General features: G+C 41.1%; 1 protein-coding gene across 2 annotated transcripts in view; it reads right to left on the bottom strand.

Annotated features, from left to right (window-relative positions):
- The window catches only part of epha6 (eph receptor A6), a 46,128-nt gene extending 25,244 nt beyond the window's left edge, over window positions 1-20,884 (bottom strand). For both annotated transcript variants that reach the window (XM_056412396.1, XM_056412397.1), the window contains exons 1-5: window positions 20,851-20,884; window positions 7,400-7,528; window positions 6,659-6,808; window positions 6,386-6,547; window positions 6,078-6,306 (exon numbers count right to left, since the gene is read on the bottom strand). In XM_056412396.1, the coding sequence (XP_056268371.1) occupies window positions 6,078-6,306; window positions 6,386-6,547; window positions 6,659-6,808; window positions 7,400-7,510 (652 nt within the window). In that variant the 5' untranslated portion in view covers window positions 7,511-7,528; window positions 20,851-20,884. The remainder of the gene's footprint in view (window positions 1-6,077; window positions 6,307-6,385; window positions 6,548-6,658; window positions 6,809-7,399; window positions 7,529-20,850) is intronic.
- Window positions 20,885-21,132: the final 248 nt, after the last annotated feature.

The raw sequence follows: 21,132 nt of genomic DNA, 5'->3' as shown, positions 1-21,132 counted from the left end.
CCCCCCCACACACCACACACGCATATACACATATGCACACACAGGCACATAATGAGATCCCATGTGTACCCTATCAGCTGTTCTGTCATGGAAGGCATTCTTATTCAAGGAACAATGTTGGCACAAAATAGGTATTCCCATTCAGAGCTGATAATATACAACAATCATGTTAAGAGAGGTACGGTTTCACCAGTAGCATCAGGGCGAAACTAATGATTCATTTTCAATTATTCTGCCAATTATTTAGTAAAATCGTAAAACATGTACGTTATAATTTTTACACTTCATGTCATTATTTTCTTCTTCCAACAGTCCACAGATATTTCATTTACTTTTGGATAAGGCAAAAGAAAATCAGCAAATTCCCGCATTCGAAAAGGAGGAACAATTTAATGATTGGCATTTTTGCTCAGAACATATTTAAATTACGATTAGAGGCAATACAATATATACTTTATTGTCCCGCAAGGACATTTGTTTTGGGCTCCAAGCTGCTGCATCACACAATGCAATTTAAAATTACAATTATACATGCTTAAAAACATGTCATCAAAAGTTACTTTAACATGCAATTTATTTGATGGCCACTTGAGGGCAGTACAACAAGCTGTACACAAGACTGTTATATTATTAACTTAACACACAGCCGGTTGGAGCTATAGTTACACTCTTTTACGGTGGACTTTGTGCCCAAGAAATATCTCACTTTTTTGCTCTATATTGGTCTCCCCCAACTAGTCTACTCAGGGGAGTATGTGGCTCCTCAGCTGCTAAATGCTCCACTGTGCTCACCCATTGATACTCTCTTTGTCTGATTGGTGATGGTAGTGTAAAGTGGGTTTGCAGAGTGTTGTCCCTCAAAACAGCTGCCAACCTGCTGATAACATTGCTGATGAGCGCAGTGAATCAGAACGGTAAAGTTGTCGGTTAAAAAACCCAAACAATGACCTTCAAGATGCTGTCAAGCTCTGTAGAGCTAAGGGGGAACTGCAGAGTCATTATCTCTAGGTTCATAACTACAGGTGATCTCTCTTTGAATTGCACAGTAATGTGATGCATACATACAGTGATCCGAGCAGAATACTTTTCTAAACACTTTGCAGGAATTAAACTTTGGTCAACCGTCCCACTCAGAAATGCATGACATTTAGAACTCCTACAATGGAAGTTCATCAACTGAACATTTTCAGGAAATTAAAGACATGCCAAACAAGAGCTTCTGATTTGTTTGGGTGTGTAGAGTTAGAAGTTTTCTCTTGGCTTTACATTGGCGGAAACAGATGGAGCCAGAGACTGTTTACCCTGGACTCTCAGCTTTGATATGCAAATAGGAAGTTCACAGAGAATGAGTGATGCTTCAGTCTGGCTCAGCTGCGTTAGAGGCCAGAGTAAACACGGCCCTTAATGGACAGTGGAGGGGAACAGTGGCTCAGATAGAGTGAAGAGAATGTATTGATTTCATCATTTCCTATTTCACTCTACCTGAATTCAAGGTCACTAGTTTGTACTTTTCCTGCCTGATCAAGCCTGTGTCTTGAGACAGCAGAGGCCCTCAGCGAGCAAGCTAAGCTTTGGCAATTGCTGGTGAACTGTGACAAGGATAGGTCAAGAGGACAAAGATCAAAGGGAGAATATCTATGGACTTTAAAGTGTGTGTTTCTGAAAGTCTCTGATCATCATTCATCTTTACAGTACGAAGAGAAACCCATCTGTGTGTTCCCATCGACTTCATGAAAAGTACAGGAGGTCTTAACTGGTAAAACTATCAATTAAAAGATTTTGCTGAAACAAAACATTGTAATCGAGAAGATTGTTCAGTTATTGTGTCATCACTTTGCTTGCTGGTGGTTATTTGGTTTTGTCTGCGTATTCATTCGGATTCAAATTGAATTTAGAAAGACGTGTCTATCAGCTTCCCCCACAATTCACAGCTTCCTTTTGAAGAGAATTGTGTGACGAAAGGACGTGGAACAAATAGTGTTCGCACTATGATGCTTTATTTAGGTCATGATATAACCAGCCTATCTCTGAGTAATCCTCTTGTGGCTGACACTGAATGAAAGGAAAAGAATATTAAAACACTCGATTGAGATGTCAAAACAGTCTGGCAGAATGCTGTTGGGGTGGAAAGCAGAGTTTGATAAGCGCTGATGCCTTTGTTTAGGCAGCTGGGAGGGAAAGATGGACGTGTTCGCGCACAGCTCTGCTTATATTTGAGAGCGCTGGGGTTTTCCCTATTTTCTCTCTCTCACTCTCTCTCTCTCTCTCTCTCTCTCTCTTTGCTCTTTCCCCATGCTGCCTCTCAGACAGCTTTGATCACAGTACCCTTTGAAGCAGTGTTCCAAAATGAAAACGAGGAGAAAGCAGAAGTCACCGCAAGTTCACGCCTAAACTTCCTGCATCAACTTGCAAAGTGCACATCTCCATTGCAGGAACTATGGACAATATTCATTAAAGCCATGAATCATTAATTGCAAGGCCATATTGTGTTGTTACTATCGATCACCTCTTCTCAGCAAATGTTAATGAGTTCAAAGATGCAGTTTGAAAATTGCACAGCAGATCAAACTCGATAGATGTTACCTGACTGCTCTGAACCCGACTTTAACTCCTGCCCAGCAAAACGATAGAGCAACTCTGGCTTCCTCTACCCAGGATGCTCAACAGTATTTCAGAGAAGGGTGAATCTGAAAGGGACAGACATTTTGCGAAGTATGCTCATGTACTTTCAGACACAGTGAGACAATATGTTATATCCAGTCCAGAGATAACTTTTGGAAATGTTTAGCAGACACAAAAACTGCTGGTCAAGCTCCGGCAAAATTGAAGACACACGGTTGGCCTCACAACAGTTTTTATGGTTTATTTACATGTTGTATTTAGCTGTACATGCAGCAAGTCTGTTTGAGTGAGAAATGCATTGCCATTACAGACACTGGAATTACAAAACATTAATTGTTTCCAACTCACTAAACTTAATACCAGTATGGCCGTGGCATGTGATGATGTGACCTCTGAATGAAATCATTATTGTGGTGCATTAAATTTCTCTGCAGTTTGAAATCTATTCTAAACTAAAGTTTAGCTGCATTTACTCAGGTTTCTAAACCACACATTATATATCTGTATGACTCAACTCATTTAAATAATTTTTCATAGAAGGAAACTTGAGGCCAGGGATTGCCTACCTTGACTAAATAAATGTACATTGTAGAAACACAGGATTTCATGACACTGACGTCATGGAAGATATCTGATCAATAAAGTCAGTATCACCGTTGATACTGATCTGGCGTATTGGACTGTACATCCCTAGTATATATATTCATCCTGTATTATGGCGTCGCATAAAATTATTGGTATTATATTATACAATTATCTTACTGCTCACCAAATACATTGTGTGACTGTGTGATAGGAGCTGTGTCTGTTAGTCATTGTGAATTAACATATCCAGATGATTTTCCCAGGTTAAAATCAAGACTAGAGTGGCAATACTACTTGCACTCTGAGAGAAACCGAATATCTTATAGAAATCAGCTCCAGTTTGGGTCAACAGGATGATAAATACTGTGAGACTCAGTCAACTGTCAGAACGTTTGCTTTGACGTTAACACTGTGATAGCTGTCCTCTATATGTCTGGCTGTATTAGACCATTGTGATCTGTCTTGCAAATCAACAGCAAAACGGTGTTTGGCAATATTAAATCTGTACATGATTTTTACATGAATGTGATACAATAACTTAATTGTTCAGCTGTTTATTTTTGCTGGATTATCTGAAAACAGACCCATCCATTAGCAGTTTCCAAATAGGTTTGAAGCAATATATATATATATATATATATATTTATATATACAGTATATACACTACCATTCAAAAGTTTGGGGTCATCCAGACAATGTTGTGTCTTCCATGAAAACTCACTTTTATTTATCAAATGAATTGAAAATTGAATAGAAAATATTGTCAAGACATTGACAAGGTTAGAAATAATGATTAATATTTGAAGTATTAATTTTGTTCTTCAAACTTCAAGCTCAAAGGAAGGCCAGTTGTATAGCTTATATCACCAGCATAACTGTTTTCAGCTGTGCTAGCATAATTGCACGGGTTTTCTAATCAGATATTAGTCTTCTAAGGCGATTAGCAAACACAATGTACCATTAGAACACTGGAGTGATAGTTGATGGAAATGGGCCTCTATACACCTATGGAGATATTTCATTAGAAACCAGACGTTTCCACCTAGAATAGTCATTTACCACATTAACAATGTATAGTGGGTATTTTTGATTAATGTTATCTTTATTGAAAAAACAGTGCTTTTCTTTTTAAAATAAAGACATTTCTAAGTGACCCCAAACTTTTGAACGGTAGTGTATATATATATATATATATATATATATATATATATATATATAAAATTGCATTAATCTTCTGCAGTCAACTTGAGGTGTCTGACAACTAAGCTTTGTTGGTTCAAAGAACAAGCAGTACCTATGAGTGAATACATAGCTAAGTGCACATTATTTTCCAAGTGTCAAGTGGGTTCCTGCATCACAAGTTACTGACCCATTCATTGTAGCGGCTGCCAAGATCCCCTAGTTACTGTTGCAGCTACAGTACAATCGAGAGCAGCAACTACTGTCAAAGGGGAGGAGCAGGGAGAATATAGATGCAGGATATATACGAGGGACACCACAAGAGTGCTGTTCCTAAACTGCTGTCTCATCAGTAATCTCTCCTGACAGGCTTCTGTGTTGTTTAACTACATCTGTGAGATGATTGAGAGCAATAGAGAGAAAGGATAAATAGGAACCACAGAAAAGATAAAAAGAAAAATTTCCCCCGCAGAGCAAATAAAGGAGAAATTACAGCCTGCCCCACATATCAACTGTACTAATGACTGTTGGAGCTCTCTCTGTAATAACCTGAGTTAGCATATCACCACAGGGGTAATACACTAATGTCCTCCCAACCAACCAGCTGAGACTTCTGTGAGTCTGCTATTTGTAGCAAGTAACAGGAGGTGCACTTCAATTGTAATCATGCAGGATGGCTCCATTTACCTGCCTTAATTACAACAGCAGGTCTGAGCTTCGTAAAAGTGATGGTTGGGGGAGTTTAAAAACACGAGACGCAAGCTAAGTTAACTGTGAAACTAACAAATGAAGGCAATTAGCCAGCTATCCCCCAGTCTGACAGCACAGTCTAATTGGGAAACCAGGCCAAAGACTAACTGGAACAACTTTTTCTTTACCTTTTTTAAATCTGTTTTGCTGACAAAAAGCCATATTTCGATAATGTTGATATGAGTAATTAGAGACGAGGCATTCGATAAAAAAAGCCTGAGACAGATGCTTTGCATTATTTACCACTATTGCTAGATTTATGTGTGTTTATGAAAATGCTATGTGGGTGAATGTTTGCATTTATCTACCACAGCATGATATGCATCAAGACAGCAACTGACATACAGCAGAAACAGCAGAAAGACAAAAAAGCTTGATATTAAAAGAAATGACTTTTCCATTTGAACCAAATAATTGAAAGAGACCAGAAGGTTTTCTTATGAGAGCCTTTTTAAAATGTCAAAGGAAAGTCCTAGGAGACATACACTTATCTCTTCTTATCCATATTGTTTAGGTTAGGGTCTCATGGCGGAAAAGGATGGCGATGAGAGCCAGCAAGAGTGAGAATTCAAAGGGAGGAATAAAAAGAGAGCAAATAAAGGTGTAAGAAGGGAGGAAGAAGCGGGGGAGGGGGCATATAAGTGAAGCAAAACAAAGAGGACAAGAGAGGAGAGAAGATGATGAGTATCGGGGGTGGAGCTGTGAAGAGATGAAGAAAGATTGAGAGGATCAGACAAGGATGCAGAATCTTAGAATGAGAGGAGGGAATAGCGGTTCTGTAAACTCAGACTGCTGCAGATGACAGGTGAGGCCCTGGAGATCTGTTATGGCAATGCCTCCTCTTCTCTTTTCTCTTTTCCCATTTGATTCCTTCTCTGTAACTCCAGCTTTAGTTCACTGTTCTGATCTAAAATGAGTACAAACACAAACACACTTCTTACCCCGGCAGTCGCCATCCATCTCCTCGTGGCCAATGCTGCAGACACAGCGGCCCAGGGGTACCAGCCAGTCTCCATCAGCGCCACAGTACAATTTGGGTGTGTCCCTCTCTTCTGCATTCTCCACACATGTTCCCCTTACTTCCACCAGGGAGGATGAGTCCAGATGTGGCACCGTGTCTGGAAATGCTGCCAGGTTCCTTAAAGTCGATGGGCAGCGTTTGTAGAACACCTTATGATAAAAGGGAAAACAGGAAGTTGCAGTACTGCCAGTCCTGTGAACATAAGTCACACCACCTCTCTTCACTAACCTTGATGGACACAAGGGCAATACAAGCTCCCACATCCTGGAAGGCTAAGTAGAAACCCGTCTGTGTCACCGGTCCCACCTCTCTGACCTCAGTATTGAGGCGAAGAACCCGATCTCCAAGATCTGTCTGTGTAAAACTCTCATCTGCCGCTATGGTGTCCACCTTGAAGTAAACAGCAAAAAAATCTTCTTGGCAAAGTTCATCGTTACAGAATCATACCAGTAGCATAACAGAGAACTTTTAATTATTCATAATGAAGCTCTGATAACCAACCTTGGCATAGTCATTAGGGCGGAACCGTGTCACTGCAGAGAGCGGTTCTTCTGTCTGCAGGTAAAAGAGGTTGAAGGTTTCCTTACAGGTACCAGACACCCAAGGAATGGAGTTGCAGTCTCTCAGTGTGAAACGCAGCTCCACATACACCTGAGTTAAAATATAGATTCACAAAAAAATCATCCCAAACTCATTTAACATCTCAAATACAGGGCTAGGAAACATTTAGACAGCTCTACATATTTCCTGACCAATAGTAGGCTTTTTGTTCCCAATTTTTAAAGATATCAAGCATCAGAGCAATTCATTAATATAAAGTACGACAAATTGTCAATAGGAAAGCATAACACGACAAACAATTATTAGTACAAACAAATGTAAAGTAACATTTCTTTAAAGTGCACTTAAGTCATTAAAAGATCTGACAAGACGTCAGAAGCCCAACCCAAACTCAAACAGCTCAGTTTTAGGCATCGTGATCAGCAACCCAGTCAATGTGCAAAGAAGGAGTACTGCACCATCTTTGACGTATCATGCACTGTTCTGCATTCACTTCAATAGAATCCTCTCGAACACAGTGAAATCCAGTTTTTTTTTCTCAATACATCTGTCTACCATTTTATTCCCAGAGACTTTGCCAACCTATAGGCAATGTCACACACAGGCCCTGCATCAAGACTATACTTTATTTGATCAACATTTCTTAAATTGCGTCTTAGGAGAGTGATTTATGGTCCAGACCCTCTGTGCAGCCTGCCGCTGGATCCATCCAGACCGGAGCCAGTTGTTCTGGTTTGGCTCCATCACGTGGCAAACCTGGAAGGTGTGAATAGGTCTGTTCTGCTCATCCATCTCTGTGATAGCATCCCACTGGAACATTATAAGCAAATATTAGTAAATATATATATATTTTTGAATTGCCATTTATCAAAAGAGTATTTAGTCAGTAAGTTGTTTGCCTACAATCTGAAAAATTAAAACTAGATGCCATTATCATGTGTGTCCTGTGGGTGCACTGATCATAAGAGAACAGTAATTTGTTGATTGGTGTGAGTGACTAGAATTGGCTGTTATTCACAGAATGTGTTATATTAATTTGTAAAGGGATACATATTAGTATAAAATGTATTAGTAATGACCCCACTGTGTTTGGTGCTTACAATACATGCACACATGAATGCTCTGGTTTTAGACCTGTTCCATAAGAAACTGTGAACCATATATTGCATGAAGTGAAACTTAATTTCTATGAAAACGTCTATGACGTTTGAAAGACACCAGTGTTCATGTTTTCAAACTGTTGCATCAGTCAGACGCTCTCATTCATCTGCTCCGCTTCAACGGTCGAGCTTCAAAAGCCCTAACGTGTATTGAAAGAACTTCTTCCTCACACTTCCTGTGGCAACAAATGGGCAGCGGAGATTGGGTCAGTTACCCAGCTGGACATCATTATATCTCAAGAGCATAAGCTCCATGGGAGAACTTGAATGTGCTTACTATGTGTTAACGTCCTGTCATTGTCTCTGTTTCAATGCAAACTAAAGGAAATTAATTTCCTAAGCTGTGGTTGAACCCACCAATTCGGACATTGCAAATCAATGCTTGTTTTGGTTAAGTCTCTCAAGTATTTCAGTTATATTAATGCAACACTAATGCTCTCAGCAGCTCACTCTTTACACTGTGATCAGGTCAGCTGCAGTGAAGTGTGTCACCATCGGAGACTGGAGTCTCCAAAGGATGCAGCCTGCAGAGAAGGTCTTCTTTCCTGGGACTTAACACGGATCACTCAAACGCTCCATTGAACAAGTCATGCTGCACAGTGGATCGTGGTAGACTGAGGGCGTAACGACGACATGAGCTGTGTCCTCCTAATGTGGGCAAAATAAGGCTACATATCGTTTGGAGAAGTTTTCACAAGGGGACATCATGGCAGCCTATTACAATAGTTTTAATGCTGCCTTGTCTGTCTCTCTTTTTGTTTATCTTTGTGAGAGTCTAATGAACATTGTAAATGTTTTCGAACACACCCACAGCATCTGTACTTTAAAGTGCAGCATTCAGATTCTGGATTTGACCTACCAGTCTCACGAAACACAAAAGACCACATCACAATAAAGGTTTAAATTGAGTTTATTATCATATGAATATGCTAAAATCAAAAAATGTATATCTATACTCGTCAATGTTAAGGGGGAAGGGAAACATTTAGTGTCAGGCTAGCAGGAAAGAAGAGAGTTGGCAGTTCTCATGAAGCCACCGCCATGGACTAGGCTGGCAACACTTCAGCCTTGTGGAAGCCCAACTCTGCCTTCAATCTGTGCACCTTGAGGAGACCCTGGCCTGTACAGTACACAGCAGAAGAATAAGAGCCACTTTTGAATATTCAAATATTCACTTAAACCTAACATACATAGCAAACTACTTGCTAACGTTAACTTCAAATACCCTAAAAGCAACTATATTTTAGAGACATAAGCTTCAAATTACAGTAGAAGCAATTATTTTAAAGCCGTTTGCTAACAGTAGCTTTGAATTAAACTAGAACCAACTATAGTATCAGCACTTAGGATACTGCTCCCAATCTGCAAATAAATGAATGGCTCGGATTGCATAATCAGACCTTGTGAAGGAAAACAATGGGATGTTCAACAGGAGAACATTATTTTTTAAATGCTTTGTTGAATTTGATAAATATACTTTTTCACTCACTCAGACACAAACACACACACACACACACACACACCCGCCTGCAGACACACTGCACAGTCCTTAATGATGAGTACCTTAAAGGTGTTGCACAAAAAGAGAACCAAGGAAGGTAAATGACAGACAGAGTTGAGTTGTAGATGAAATTTAAACAACTGAGGTGGAGTGTTTTCAAATATAAATAATGTAATAACACTTTAACCTTGACTTGAGCGTACACTGCAAAAGCAATTAATCTAATAATAATTAAGCTATCTAAATTAGCTCTATAGACACCCAGTGGCTAATGAATAATCAATCATAATCACTTCCTCTTTCATTTGGAACTCCAGCCATACAATAATACCGTGCCTTTATGATAAGTGGACTCTGAGGTAGTAATCATTGCTGCTGGAACTTGAGAAGCAACTTCTTGGCATTTGATCATAATATATTTAATTACATAACAAGCATTTCATTCAACTACTTTGTTTTATGGTCACATCAAAAATAAACTGTTCTAATGTTCACTTGTCTGTTGTTTGAAGACGGTCTTGAAAAACGTAATCTTTTTCAGTGCTGTGGTGATGCTTTCAGCTAAATGCTCATGTTAGCTATAATGATGTTAGATGTTAGTGTTTACTATCTTAGTTTAGCTTGTTAGCATGCTAATATGTTCTATTTTGCATATTACAGCAGAGGCTGATGGAAAAGTCTATAGTCTTTCAAGTAATGGTCATAAACCGAAGTAAAAGATGAGTTGAAACTTTGACCTGATGATGAACCTATACAGAAAAAGTCAGAGTTTCAATGTGTTGACATATCATTCATAATATGGCTGATTGCTGGTGGTGCTTGAGGCCAGAGTCTTTAACATGTATGGGAAATTGGATATTCACAGCAAATCCCACAGGTAGATCAGAAAGTTGTTGAAATATTTCCAACAGGACCAAAGTGGTTGACCGACTGTCAGACCCTGGAGCCATGCCGCTAGCATGGCTGACAATCTCATCTGTGTTCACTAAAGTGAGGACCACTCTTGTCTTGTACTGTGAGGCCGCTACGATGGATTGCCACATGCCGGTCGTCCTCTCATACCTGAGAATTTCTGCTGGTGAGTAAAAGTGGAAATGATTTGGAAGTCACAAAATACAATTTAACTTTCATCTTTAAGACTCACACACTCGTGAGGCATTTCTCCAACGTTATATATGTTATATTTCATAATTTCCGTTCCCTCCTTGTGGAGCACAAATTAACACTTAGTATCTTTACAGAAAACAGGCTTTTTCGGTTAGCAAAAGATCAGCATTTAGTAATTGAAGTTCCATTATGCATACAAACAAGATAAAATGGTAATTTGTCACTCTGTGTGCCTCAGTGTTCTAAACGCCCCCTTGGGATGTGGCATGGTTCAGAGCAGAGAAAACAAATGCAAACCCGGAGTTTGAAAGATGAGCTGAAGCCCACGCTCTCTGAGGCAATCAGATATGCACCTACTAATCACTTTGCCTATTAGCCCCACGCTTAGCAGACTGTAGCAGACAGATACCAGGTTTTGAGTACAAGTTGTGAAACTAATTAATGTATTAAAACAACACGAACATTGCGATATGGGAGTGCAATACCAGGTTCTCTGAAACTGACCTGCTCACTGTTACTTAGTGTGGAGGGTGCGACATGGAAGGAAATACTGAAAACTACAATGAATACAAAAAACATTTTGGGCCATAATTAGTTTGGCATCGTGACTCTTGAGTTTGTTAAAATGTCCTCACTTAATCCAAAAAGCAATTAAAACACCTCATATCAACACAATGACACTTACACTACAATTAGACCTGCCCCAATGAAATGTCCTATTGACTTTTGCTTATTCAGACGCACTCCACATCGAAAGTGATTTGAACAAAGTTTGAAACACAGCAATTAATGACTGCAGTGTCTGCATACAGATGAGGATTTGAAAGGGAAAGTGGATGAATCACGGAACATCACCATTGCTTCATAGATGCTCATTTACTTGAAGAGTTTGAGTCTATCTTCAGACTTAAAGTGCAAAGAGACAGCAGCTGCTCAGTTCCATGGCAGCCGTATAAAATGGGAGAGAAGTGCTGAGGGGATGAGCACTAGTGGCTGGAGTGATAGTTCTCTTGTGTTAGAGTGGACGATGCTAATCATTTATGCATGGAGGAAAACATACACTTTTCTTGTGCTGTTCTTGTTCTTTCTGATTTGAACATCCTTGTTTGATGCAGGACTGCACAACATGTTGGGATTTGTGTTGCGGCTGCTCTTTGAGCCTCTGCAGCATCATTTGTACGTGCTGTGCAGATTTAACACAAATAAAATATGAAAATCCTATTTGAATCCCTTTTGTCATGTGACCACAGGAGACACTGTATGCACATATTAAATGTGATGATCAGTTGACAGCGCCTTAATTGACATGTACATCTCCTAAAAAATCTTATGATGTTACTTCATTTTGATTATCATTTTCCTTTTGACAATTGGTTATGTAATTGAATTACCACTTAATAATCTGTGTTTCTGTTACTTCTTTATAGTTGATTTATGTGTGCCAGTGACAGCCTAATCACAAATTATTAAAAACGTCAACAAAATGTTGATGCATAATGATTGACTTGGATGCAGCCAGTTTTCTCCTATGTGTCTTTTTTTTGTCGGAAGGACCCGATGGCTCCTGGCAGCTCAAGGTCTGCACTTAGCACCTGACAGGAAACTTTGACAGCCACTAAAGTTGGTCAATGTTGTTCAGCGCTGAAAAGAGACAGATGGAATTGACCCATCATTCAATTTGGTGGTTGAGCCTTTCATTTAGCATTCTCAGATAAATATATCTCGACAATGTATTTCTCTGAGAAAGTGTGACCGGTAATTTAGATGTATTTCTAAATCCTAGTATATTTTACTTTAGCCTCAAACGATGACTGCTTTTCCCACCTACATGCTTTTCCTCGCCTACTAATAGTTTACGTGTGTTATTAAACTACCTTTAAAGAGGTGAGAAGGGAGAGAGCAAAAAAAAAGGGAGAAAAAGAGGTGCCATTTATAGTGATAATGTAATGCTAATTCAGTGTTTTTAATGCCGAACAATACTAAGACCCTCCAGTGGAGGTTTTGCATTTGGCCTCAACCTATAAACTACAGAATATGATCATTTTCATAAATCATTCTAACATTCTGACACTGGCCAATTACTTGCCTCAATCTCAGAGAATATGTGAGAAACAGGTTGTGAAAAAATAAATACATCTGAGCATTCATCAGCATTATGTGTGGATAGGATTTTGGATTGTCAGAATCTACAATTTGTGCAACATACAAGATAATTTCTCCTTGGACCCTCTCATGGGTGATATTCAAATTATATGGTGTTAAAAAGACATCAGGATGACAACCCCCCCCCCACACACACACACACCCAAATTTGCAGACAGACGAATTGTATAGCCGAATGTCGTCTTTCAACCGCTGGCTGTCGAGGTGGTGCCCAGCGAATAATGTGGGCTACGTAGACAACTGGAAGACTTTCTGGGGGAAACCTGATCTGATGAGGAGAGACGGCATTCATCCCACGTTGGACGGAGCGTCCTCATTTCTGAATATGACCAAGTTGATCACCGGACTTAATCTATGACAACCCAGGGTTCAGATCAGGAACCGGAGCAGAGTTGTAGTTTAACACCCTTCTCTGCTCTTCCATTCGAGCAGTTACCCACCCTTGACTTTAGAGTAGAGACTGTGTCTGTCCCACGGCCACTTCAATTAAATAAATCAAAGTAAGCAGAAGAGGAGTACACAATAACCTTATACAAGTTAACACAATTATTTCAGCAGTGCAACAAAATAGGTCTATTAAATGTGGTCTCCTAAATATTCGATCTCTGTCATCTAAAGCTGTGTTACTGAATGATTTAATATCAGATAATCACATTGATTTATGTTGCCTAACTGAAACCTGGCTGAGCCATGAAGAATATGTCTGCCTGAATGAATCGACTCCTCCAAGTCATATTAATACTCACACTCGAGGCACCGGTCGAGGAGGTGGAGTAGCAGCCATCTTTGAATCGAGCCTATTAATTAATCCTCAACCAAATTACACTACACCTCATTTGAAAGCCTTGTTCTTAGTCTTTCACATCCAACCTGGAAAACACTACAGCCAATTCGATTTGTGATTCTGTACCGCCACCAGGTCCATATTCAGAGTTTATATCTGAATTCTCAGAATTTATATCAAGTTTGGTTCTTAAAACCGATAAAGTTATTATTGTTGGAGATTTTAATATCCATGTGGATGTTGATAATGATTGCCTTAGTGCTGAATTCATCTCCTTGTTGGACTCGATTGGCTTCTGTCAGAGAGTACAGAAACCCACTCACAGCTTTGGCCACACGCTTGATCTTGTTCTTACTTATGGCGTTGACATTGAGCATTTGAACGCCTTCCCACAGAATCCTCTCTGTCAGACCACAACCTCATAACTTTTGAATTTATACTACCGGAGTGTACTCCGTTAGTCAAAAGTTTCTACACTAGATGTCTAACTGATAGTGCTGTAGCTAAATTTAAAGAAGCGATTCCTTCTGTATTTGATTCGATACCACGTCTCAATATAACAGAGGACTCCTGGTCTAACTTTAGTCCGTCCCAGATTGATCATCTTGTTGACAGTGCCATAGGCTCTCTGAGAATGACACTGGACTGATAGCCCTCTGAAGAAGAAGACAGTGAGGGAAGAGGAGGTTTGCTCCTGGTATAACCTCAGACCCGCAAACTGAAGCAACGTCACGAAAGCTTGAACGCATATGGCGCTCAACTAATCTCGAAGAATCCCGCTAGTTTGGCGAGATAGTCTTAAAACATATAAGAAGGCCCTCCGTAATGCCAGAGCAGCCTATTACTCATCAATAATAGAAAAATAAAACAACCCCAGGTTTCTCTTCAGCACTGTAGCCAGGCTGACAGAGAGTCACAGCCTGTGGAGCCGAGCATTCCTATAAACCTTAGTGGTAATGACTTTATGAACTTCTTTAATGAAAGATTTTAACTATTAGGGACAAGATTAATAATCTCTTGCCCATAACCAGTGGCAATCTGTTCTCAAGTGGAATGGCCTTGGAAACCGCTGTATGCCCTGGTGTATGTTGGAGGATTTTCTCCTATCAACCGTGACCAATTATTTTCAACGGTTTCTACTTTAACCCGCTACCTGTCTCTTGGACCCCATCCCGACGAGGCTGCTTAAAGACGTTTTGCCTTTAATTGGCAGCTCTCTATTAGATATTATCAATGTGTCTCTGCTAACAGGCCACGTACCACACTCCTTCAAGGTGGCTGTTATTAAACCTCTCTGAAGAAGCCCACTCTGGATCCAGAGGTATTGGCTAACTACAGACCGATCTCTAACCTCCCTTCCTCTCCAAGATCCTTGAGAAAGTGGTCGCAAATCAGTTGTGCGACTTTCTACATCATAATAGTTTATTTGAGAAATTTCAATCAGGATTTAGAAAACACCACAGCACCGAGACGGCACTGGTGAAAATTACAAATGACCTCTTAATGGCAGCAGATAAAGGACTCCTCTCTGTCCTGGTCTTGTTAGACCTTAGTGCTGCATTCGACACCATTGACCATGACATCCTGTTACAGAGACTGGAGCAGTCGATTGGCATTTCAGGCACGGCACTAATTTGGTTTAAATCCTATTTATCAGATCGATCTCAGTTTGTATTTGTAAACGATGACGCCTCGATAACCACCAACGTTAATCACGGAGTTCCACAAGGTTCTGTGCTTGGACCAATTTATTTACCTTATACATGCTTCCTTTGGGCGATATTATCAGGAAACACTCCATAAACTTTCATTGTTATGCAGATGACACTCAACTATATTTATCGATAAAACCAGAGGAGAGCAACCAACTCTGTAAAATTCAAGCATGTCTTAAAGACATAAAACATGGATGACCTGCAACTTGATGTTAAAACTCAGACAAAACCGAAGTACTTTTAATCGCTCTGAGCACCTCAGAGATCAATTATCTGGTGATGTGGATTCTGTAGGCATTGCCCTGGCATCCAACACCACTGTAAAGAATCTTGGCGTTATCTTTGATCGGGACTTGTCCTTTAACTCCCACGTAAAGCAACTCTCAAGGACTGCATTCTTCATCTACGTAATATTTCAAAAATCAGGCACATCTTGTCTCAAAAGATGCAGAAAAATTGGTTCACGTTCGTTACTTGAGACTGGATTACTGCAACTCCTTATTAGCAGGCTGCTCTAATAAATCTCTTAGGTCCTCCAGTTGATCCAGAATGCTGCAGCTCGTGTTCTCACTAAATCTAAGACCAGAGATCAGAACACTCCTGCACTAGCTGCTCGGCACTGGCTCCCAGTAATATCAAGAATCACTTTTAAAATTCTTCTCTTAACCTACAAAGCCTTGATTGTTGATGCTCCATCATATCTTAAGGAGCTTGTCGCACTATATTGTTCCACCAGAGAGCTACGCTCACTAAATGCGGGACTACTTGTAGTTCCTAGAGTCTTAGGTACAAGGCTGTCTCTCTCCTCCGTTAGGAAATCAGACCATGCCGCCATTTTTCTGCTTCCGGGATACCAAAAGATCGCTGGAAGCGGTAGTGACGAGGAACGTGAAGCGGTGGTCTGACCAATCAGAGGCTGAGCTACAGGACGCTCTGCGTCGTCGACTGGGACATGATCCAATCCAGTTCCAGTGACGTCAGCGAGTTCTGGAAGTAGCAATGAGCCTCATAGCAACGCTTAACGGACACCATCGTCCCCACGGTAAAAGTTAGGGTCTTTCCTAACCAAAAGCCGTGGGTTGATAGATCCATCCGTGAAGCTGTGAACGCCTGCATTGCTGCCTATAACTCCGGTCTTGTATCCGGCAACATGGACGAGTACAAGGCAGCGGTCTATGGACTGAGGAGGGCGGTGAAGGAAGCCAAGAGGAAGTACCGAGACAGAGTGGAATCACAGATGGAGCAGCGCGACACCAGGCGCCTATGGCAGGGGCTACGGACTATCACAAACTACCAGAGCAGACCCGCGCAATGGTGAGTGCCGACGCTTCCCTAGCGGACGACCTGCACTCATTTTATGCACGGTTTGCGGCTAGCAACAACAGCGCTAGCTCGCTAACAACAACACCGTTAAGCGTAGCCGAGGTGAGTTCTACCGCTGGGGATGAACACACACTCTCTGTGACCGAGCACAGTGTGAGGAGGGCTCTGTTGAGGGTGAACACCAGGAAAGCTGCAGGTCCAGATGGCATATCTGGGCGAGTACTGAAGACCTGTGCAAACCAGCTAGCTCCAGTGTTCACCACAATATTCAACCTCTCCCTGGCTGAGTCCGTGGTGCCCGCCTGCTTCAAGAGATCCACTATTGTCCCTGTGCCCAAGAATGCTTCTCCAGCATGTATGAATGACTACCGACCGGTGGCCCTCACCTCGGTGGTCATGAAATGCTTGAGAGGCTGATAAAGGACTACATCTGCGCCTTCCTCCTTCCTCCATGGACCCGCTGCAGTTTGCTTATCGCCCAAACAGATCCACGGATGATGCTGTCTCCCAGGTACTGCACACCACACTCTCTCATCTGGACAGCCAGAGGGGGGCTATGTGAGACTGCTGTTCATTGATTATAGTTCAGCTTTCAACACCATAGTCCCTCCAGACTGGCCGGCAAGCTGATTGAGCTGGGACTGAACACCCCTGTGTGCTTGGATCCTGGACTTCCTGACCGCCAGGCCACAGGTGGTCAGGGTGGGCAGACACACCTCCAAATCCCTCACCCTGAACACAGGATCCCCCCAAGGTTGCGTCCTCAGCCCCCTACTGTACTCCCTGTACACACATGACTGTGTGGCCAGGTTCAGCTCCAACACCATCATCAAGTTTGCGGATGACACAGTGGTGGTGGGCCTGATCTCCGACAACGACGAGAAGGCCTACCTGGAGGAAGTTGCTGATCTGTCACTCTGGTGCCAGGACAACAGCCTCATCATGAATGTCACCAAACTAAGGAGCTGATTGTGGACTTTAGGAGGGTACAACAACAGAGGACGTACTCACCACTGGGGATTAACGGGACTACTGTGGAGAGGGTGAGCGGGTATAAATACCTGGGAGTCCACATCACCGAGGATCTGACATGGTCAACAAACACAGACACTCTGGTGAGAAAGGCAAGGCAGCCTCTACCACCTCAGGCAGCTGAGGAAATTTAAAGTTTCCCAGAGGATCCTTCAGTCCTTCTACTCTGGAGCTGTAGAGAGCGTCCTGACAGGAAGCATCACAGCCTGGTTTGGCAACTGCTCCGCCCAGGACAGGAAGGCTCTGCAGAGAGTAGTGCGTTCGGCTGAACGCACTATTGGAACTACACTCCCCACCCTGCAGGACTTGTACACCAGGAGGTGCAGAACCAGAGCCGGCAGGATCATGAAGGATCCTCACCACCCCAACAACAGACTGTTTCAGCTGCTGCGGTCAGGCAGGCGCCTCCGTAGTCACGCTGCAAGAACAGAGAGACTGAGACGGAGTTTCTTTCCTCAGGCCATCAGGACTGTGAACTCCGACCTCACCAGGACCCCCACATAGACCCACACAACTGCCCCTCTTAGGCACACACACACACACACACACACACACACACACACACACACACACACACACACTTACTGTAAATATTGTGTTGTTTTTTATTGTAAATAGTGTGTACTTGTTGCCCTTGCACATTCCTGCTGAGCATTGCCACTTTCATTTCACTGCACACCCTGTGTGTGTATGTGACAAATAAAACATCTTGAATCTTGAATCTTGAATCTTGAATATGTGTCCATCTTGTCCCTAATTATATTCAGGATATAAAGTTTATAAAGGAGTAGTAACACAGTTATCCATATCCCTGATCATTCGTTAATAACTTTATCCAAGTTTCTAATCACCCTGTCTATGGAGGCATGTAATCCACTCAGGCTGAACCTAATTAAACTCAGATATTGTAGTTCATAAGTAAAATCATGTCGCAATGCTCCATTACACGGAAAAGTCCTCAATTAAAAATCCTACTTAAAGCTATATTGCACAATTCCAAAATCAGATCTATGATTGATGGATTGCCTCCACAAAGACTTGTGGCAATAATTGAATGTTTAAAGAAATTAAACATACTCATCCTGCAGGAACATGGCCCATGGGGCAGATATATACTAGATGACATTAATAAAACATGTTATACTTATAAAATCATGTGTAAGCAGCATTTTATGGTTATAGCTGATTGAGCTGGAGCTAATTTATATACTGATATAGTTAGATCAGATACATCTGAGATTATATTATTGGGGTTGAAAATAAGTTAATATTGTGTTCTGCTGCAGAAACTTCTATTTGTTTTTTGACTTTTTTCTGGCTTTGCTTTTTCATGTGGAAATAATTTGACCATAAATTAAACATCTGTTTTGTTCAACTGCAAATAACTCTGGATACATGTGGATCCAAGCCAAGTGGTTGGAAACCACTGGTTAAATCGTTGACTTCTTAGTTAGTTAGTTGACCAGTTATATAGCAGGAGGGTGAAATTACATTCTCTGTATCCTCAGCTTTGACCTGAGTCAACATGCAGACCATGATATTGTTAATCATCACTTTGTTTGTTTCTGTGGCAGTTACTCGAGTCAAAGATATGCATTCTCAGAGTCGTCAGACACCATGAAGCTCGATATGATGTATACATGTAACAGTGTTCCGGTTTCTCTTTGAAAAAGCAGGATCACACATTTCGGTTTCTCAAAAAGTAAGATAAGAATGTATCTGGGTTTCTGAAACAAGGGCATGTTTTTAGGACTTATAAAAACCACCCGCAGAAATTGCAGATCCATTTGCTTTCCCCGTTAAATTAAATGAAACAACCGTCTCCAAACTTGCACGGAATTTTTGCAGTAAAGTTTAATTTATTCGTTTGTGTGCTCACTACTTTCATAACACATGCATCTACTCTAAAACCTTACTATTTAGAACACCTCAGCATAAACAGTCTTGGGCTGGCACAGGCGTGCTGCTTGTACTTGTGGGTCCAGCGTGTTTTAAATAGTACGGTTTTAGCAAAGATGCATGTGTTTGGGAAGTGCTGAGCTAGTTTTGCTGTTGTTGAACCACTTTAATTCATCAAGAATTTCCCCAGTTTTTTGTATCCTTCCTTCACCATGGAGGCTTGCGAGAAAAACAAGAATTCAAGGTAACACAGGATAAATAATTGATATGCAAATGCTCATTTTGGGAGTGAAGAATTCCTTTAAACAGCTTTTCATTAAAATGAAGCAAAGCCTTGTTAAGTCTTTCAACTCCCTGCTGTGCTGCGCTTGGTGCTTCCTTGTGCCGGTGAGCTCAGGGCCTCGACGCCAAACATCAATGCTAATCTACATTTACATCATAATTCATTCCACGTGAGACGGCGGATTGAGGTGATGCACATGTTGAAGTAAAATCTTGGCACACTCAGCACTTTATTCTGGACACTTTAACCTGCTGAAAATTCACTTTGGTCACTGCCTTGTCTATGTATTTTTTTTCCTCTGTATATTTAGTATACAATTTCTCCACTGTGGGACTAATAAAGGAATATCTATTCTAATCTAATATAATCTAAAACATTGAGAGACTGTTGAAAAATTTACAAAACAGTTCCTTTGTCCACCACGTCTAGTTCGGTTTTAACCTTTATACAGAGACATTTTTGACCAACAAATCATCAAATGGATGGTACATTGGTCAAACTACTGTCAGGAATGTTGGCATGTCAAATATGTAACCTGCTGGTCAGGCACGTGCACAGACATTTTGGGGGGCAGGTGCTCAAACCAAAAAAAAGGGCACCCAATGCAAAAAAAAAAATTCTCACAAGAACTCAAATAAATGCCCCGTCGGATATTAAAACACATTTGGGAGGACTTGATGACAGAAAGAGTAACGTTTATTCTTAAATACGGATGAATAAAAAAAAATTGTCTCCAGCAAAAAGGGCACTTTACTCATCCAGGGCAAAGGGGCTGGTGCTTGAGCACCACTAGGGCTCTATCTGTGCACGTGCCTGCTGCTGGTTATGTTTTTAATGAGACCCAAGGTCCTGTCTTCTACTTGTATCTGAGTTAAGCAAAAACGTTAACAACGTTGACTACTCGTTCTGAAGGGCTCAGTTTTGGAAATAAATTGTTGTAGGTCTGGTTAGGACAGTTTGAATGTTAAGGTCTAATATGCTCTACTTAAGGAGTAAATATGGTACATCACACTTTCATTTCATTTCCTTGTTGTGTATGTTTACCAATTTGTTAACTTGTTGGACTGGTTATATATTCAAGTTTATATAGTTGTATATATAGTAACAAAAGTCCCAAACTACCACAGTGAATATTCTTATTCTAAGAGATGCTAATGTCACTCACCCCATTGACAGGATAGGTCTTCCAGTCCAGCTCTCCTAGCACTGTCGTAGTGTCCAACAGAACCACTAGGCAGAGAGAGAGAAAGCGGGGCAATAGAAAGTCATGTAAAATGGAGAAGAAGAGTTGGAAGAACGACAGTATAAGCACAAAGAGTGACAGGAAAGAGCAGACAGTGCGAGAGAGGTTGGACAGTGAATTTTAAAAAGAAGAGAAATAGAGGTGACAAAACGGGAAGAGAGCAGATAATAGTTATCAAGCTGTCAATGAGATGCTGATGGAGCT

Source organism: Pseudoliparis swirei, chromosome 4, assembly GCF_029220125.1.
Source record: "Pseudoliparis swirei isolate HS2019 ecotype Mariana Trench chromosome 4, NWPU_hadal_v1, whole genome shotgun sequence".
NCBI classification, from domain to species: Eukaryota; Metazoa; Chordata; class Actinopteri; order Perciformes; family Liparidae; genus Pseudoliparis; species Pseudoliparis swirei.
This window is presented reverse-complemented; position numbering and strand designations above follow the sequence as displayed.